At 54.2% G+C, this 3,391-nt stretch overlaps 1 protein-coding gene across 1 annotated transcript; it reads right to left on the bottom strand.

The window, feature by feature from the left end:
- Window positions 1-33: 33 nt before the first annotated feature.
- On the bottom strand, window positions 34-2,324 carry LOC104515474 (semaphorin-7A-like; the record flags this gene model as incomplete). Its single annotated transcript, XM_010159457.1, has 4 exons — window positions 34-383; window positions 848-915; window positions 1,454-1,605; window positions 2,209-2,324. Coding segments are annotated over 4 exons (686 nt in total), but the record flags the coding sequence as incomplete, so codon positions are not given.
- Window positions 2,325-3,391: the final 1,067 nt, after the last annotated feature.

Below are 3,391 nucleotides of genomic sequence, written 5' to 3'. Positions count from 1 at the left end.
AACCAGGATGGTGGGAACAGAGTCCTGTCGTGTTCAGTGGAAGAGCACCACCAACACCACCATCAAGAGCAGCTGCAGCCAAGAGCCCAACGTCAGGGTGGCCTGGCCCTTCTGGGACATGAATCGGTGCTGGTTCACCAGGCGCTCCTTCACCAGGGCCTGCTTGAAGCCGTCCTCCTCCGAGATGCAGATGTAGTGGCCGTAGTGCACGTGGCTCACGTTCTGGATGAAGTGGAAGCAGTTCTGCTGGGGGTGGGTGGTGTTGCAGGTCTTGATGAGGCTGTTGTTGTGGTACCAGTTGTAGGTGGCATAGTGGGACTCGATGGGACAGTTGAGGTAGTAGCGGGAGAAAGGGACGACTGCGATGTTCTGATAGTCATCTGCTGGAAGAGATTGACAAGGGGGGATGAGACAGGCAACTCCAGGAACCATGGGTTCCCCCACAAGTCTGGAGGGAGGAACAGTGGGGTCCGTGGGGTCATTGTTACATGGCCATTTAATGACAATGGCAGGGCCTAACCCAGACCTGGTGAAGTCCATGGGACTCTTCTCCTTGGACATCGGCAAACACAGAGTTGGAGCCCTCTCACCCAGCTCAAAAATACATTATCTAGTGATTAACTCCAAGCTGAGAGTTGCTTGGTGTCTTGACCTCAGCTTGGTCATTCCCAGTTCATAGAATCATAGAATTGTTTTGGTTGGAAAAGACCTTTAAGATCACAGAGTCCAACAGTTCCCCAGCAACGAGTTGCCATGCTTGGCACAGCCTGTACAAAGGCCTGAGAATCAGTCACCCTACCCCAAATACCCCCTGGATAAATGGCCTAAGCTCAAAACTTTTACATACCTTCCTTAACATCCCCCTTCTGGCACTTTCCTTGCCATGCGTCCAGGTTCAGGTTCTGATGTACCTCCCTAGCAGATGGGAACAAGCATTAGCAAAGCACTAATGTCAGGGAAGATGCGTTTCAGGGCTAGGAAAGGAATCACCTCTACAAGATGTAGTGGGTCAGATAAGAAATTTAAACACCTGCTATTACCTGGGTAAGGAAAACACACCCCCACTCAGGACGTTGGTGGATGACAAACATGAGACCGAGCAGCTCACCACAATCCACTGCTTGAAAGAGCACCACAACAAGCAGAGCTACACACATTTCCAACAGCAAAAGAGGGTCTGGGTGCTCAAATCCCATTACCCTCTCCCCACCCCAGAGCAGGGGTGCTGCGGGAGGGATGGATCCCTGCAGAGGCAGAGTTTTTGGGGACAGCACAGATGTCTGCACTGTCACTGCCTGGACACGATGGGCTCAACTCTCTGTGACGGGAAGATGGCCTCAAAACCATGGGCGGCCCTGGCTGGGCAGGGGAATACCAAGGGTCTGGGTATTTATCACATGAAAGCAACCAGCCGGAGGAGATGGAGGAAGAGCCAGCTGTTGGCACCACGTACCGGTTTAGATAAACCGACTGACAGCTTCCATTGAACCACCCACAGTACGGGTCCCTCGCCAGCAAGCAGCTTTCACAGTTGTTGCGGTACACCCTGCACATGTCCATGGGTATCTCCACGACTTTATTTGCTGATCCAACGTACAGCGCTGCCTGCAGGAGGGAAGCAGAGGGGCTGATCGTCTCTGTGCTGTGTCCCAGTGCCACCTTACGAGGGTCTGGCACTTCTCCAGCTTCACTGTGACACTGGGGCTGGGAGGTCTCCAGGCGATGAAGTCCTATGTCCCTGTCATGGGAGGGGAAACAGCCATCCTTCCTCCACCAGCCCTGTGTGTAAGTCAGTCTGCTCCATCAGTGACAGCAGTGCTGTCACCTCTGGGATGGAGCTGTCTCATAGCTTGTCCACCAGCAAGGCTTGACAACAAGAGGGAAACTACAGGGGGAGGACAACACTGTGCTGAGATTTGGCCCAGGGAGCAAACAGCCCCCTCCTTCCCCCGACGCCAGAGGAGAGGAGGTGTCTGAAGAGCTCTGCTGCCCACTGACCACGCAGAGAGTTACCCAGGACTGGGGACATCTGGCCAGCTGTTAGGATTTAGCAAAGCATGGTGCAGGAGCCCCCCACACCCACCCAGAGGCTACTTCCAGATCCAGGGGCTATCACTAAACCATCTGTCCCTGCCTGCCCTGCTGCCTGCTTCTGACGCTACAGCCCAACCCACTGTTTTCCTTTCTACAGAATGGGCAGAGACTCACCCTCTTGTGGTCCAGGATCATGGACTGGATTGGGTCCTTCTTTGGGAAGACCTGGAGCTCCATGATGTTCTGCACCCCGTCTGGCAGCTCCACAATCTTATGGATGGATCCCTTGTCTAGACAGAGAGAGAGGTGAGCCCTGATGAAGCATGCTGAGAGCAGAAAGGCAAGGCAGAGGGGCTGTAGGCAGGGTGGGGGAGGCAGGCAGAGAACCAGCTCTGCCTCCGGCCCTCGCTGTGGCAGACAATACCCACTCTGCAGAGCCAGGCGTGACTGAATTCCTGAATCCAGCCACCCAGAGGAGACAGGACCTTTCTCAGAAGAAGCCTACTTGCTCTGCTAGGAAATCGTCCCCCAGACAGTAGTGTTTCCCACAGCAGAGCCTTGTCATCCTCCCAGCCAAGAGCCATGAGGAACCCATTTCCCACCTCCCTTTGGAACCTGGCTGTGCCTGCTTTGATCTGCTGCGCTGTAACGGCCTCGGCAAGAAAACCCAACTGCTCGAGCTGTGCTCTGCTTTGATCGCCGGCCTGTTCTTGCCTGAGCCTCATCTCACCACCTGCCTGAGGCTGAAACTTGGGGGTTTGCCTTTCTGTTTTTCTAATTAAACTGACTCCCCTCCCCAGCTAAATGACTCCAAACTGATAAGTCACTTTGGAAAGGCAGATCCTGAAGGAACAGGGCTCAAGAATCCTCATTATTTACCTTCTCCTAGTACCTACAGGGTTCTCCTTAGTCACTTCCTTTTCCACCATCAACCAGGGGGAGGTGAAAGATGTGACCCCAGGTCAGGCAGGGATTAGGACCTCCCAGGTGCTGTCTCTTGCCTCCACACTGTCCCCAGCGAGGGTGGGCAGCTGCCCTGCCAAGCCCTGCATCCTGCAGCACGCTCTGGTAGGGCTCTGCAAGGTGGTGGCTGCATTTAAGCTAAGGCTTTAGGCAAGATAAGAACAATCTGAGCATGCCTGGGCCCTAATCCAACCCAGGCCACCTACTGAGAGCCGTCTGCAATTTTTTAATCACAGATTAGGAAACAAAAGCCCCAGAAAGTCCCTCCACAAGTGCCAGGGAACAAATCCCAGCAGAGCACAGATAAAAGGATAAACACAGCTGGAGAGAGCAAACCTGGGAGGCAGGCAGGCAAGAGAGGGAAGTGCTGGGTTAGGGACCTTTGCACCTCCTC

The sequence above is a fragment of the Eurypyga helias genome, unplaced genomic scaffold (genome assembly GCF_000690775.1).
Source record: "Eurypyga helias isolate BGI_N326 unplaced genomic scaffold, ASM69077v1 scaffold38199, whole genome shotgun sequence".
Lineage (NCBI taxonomy): Eukaryota > Metazoa > Chordata > Aves > Eurypygiformes > Eurypygidae > Eurypyga > Eurypyga helias.
This window is presented reverse-complemented; position numbering and strand designations above follow the sequence as displayed.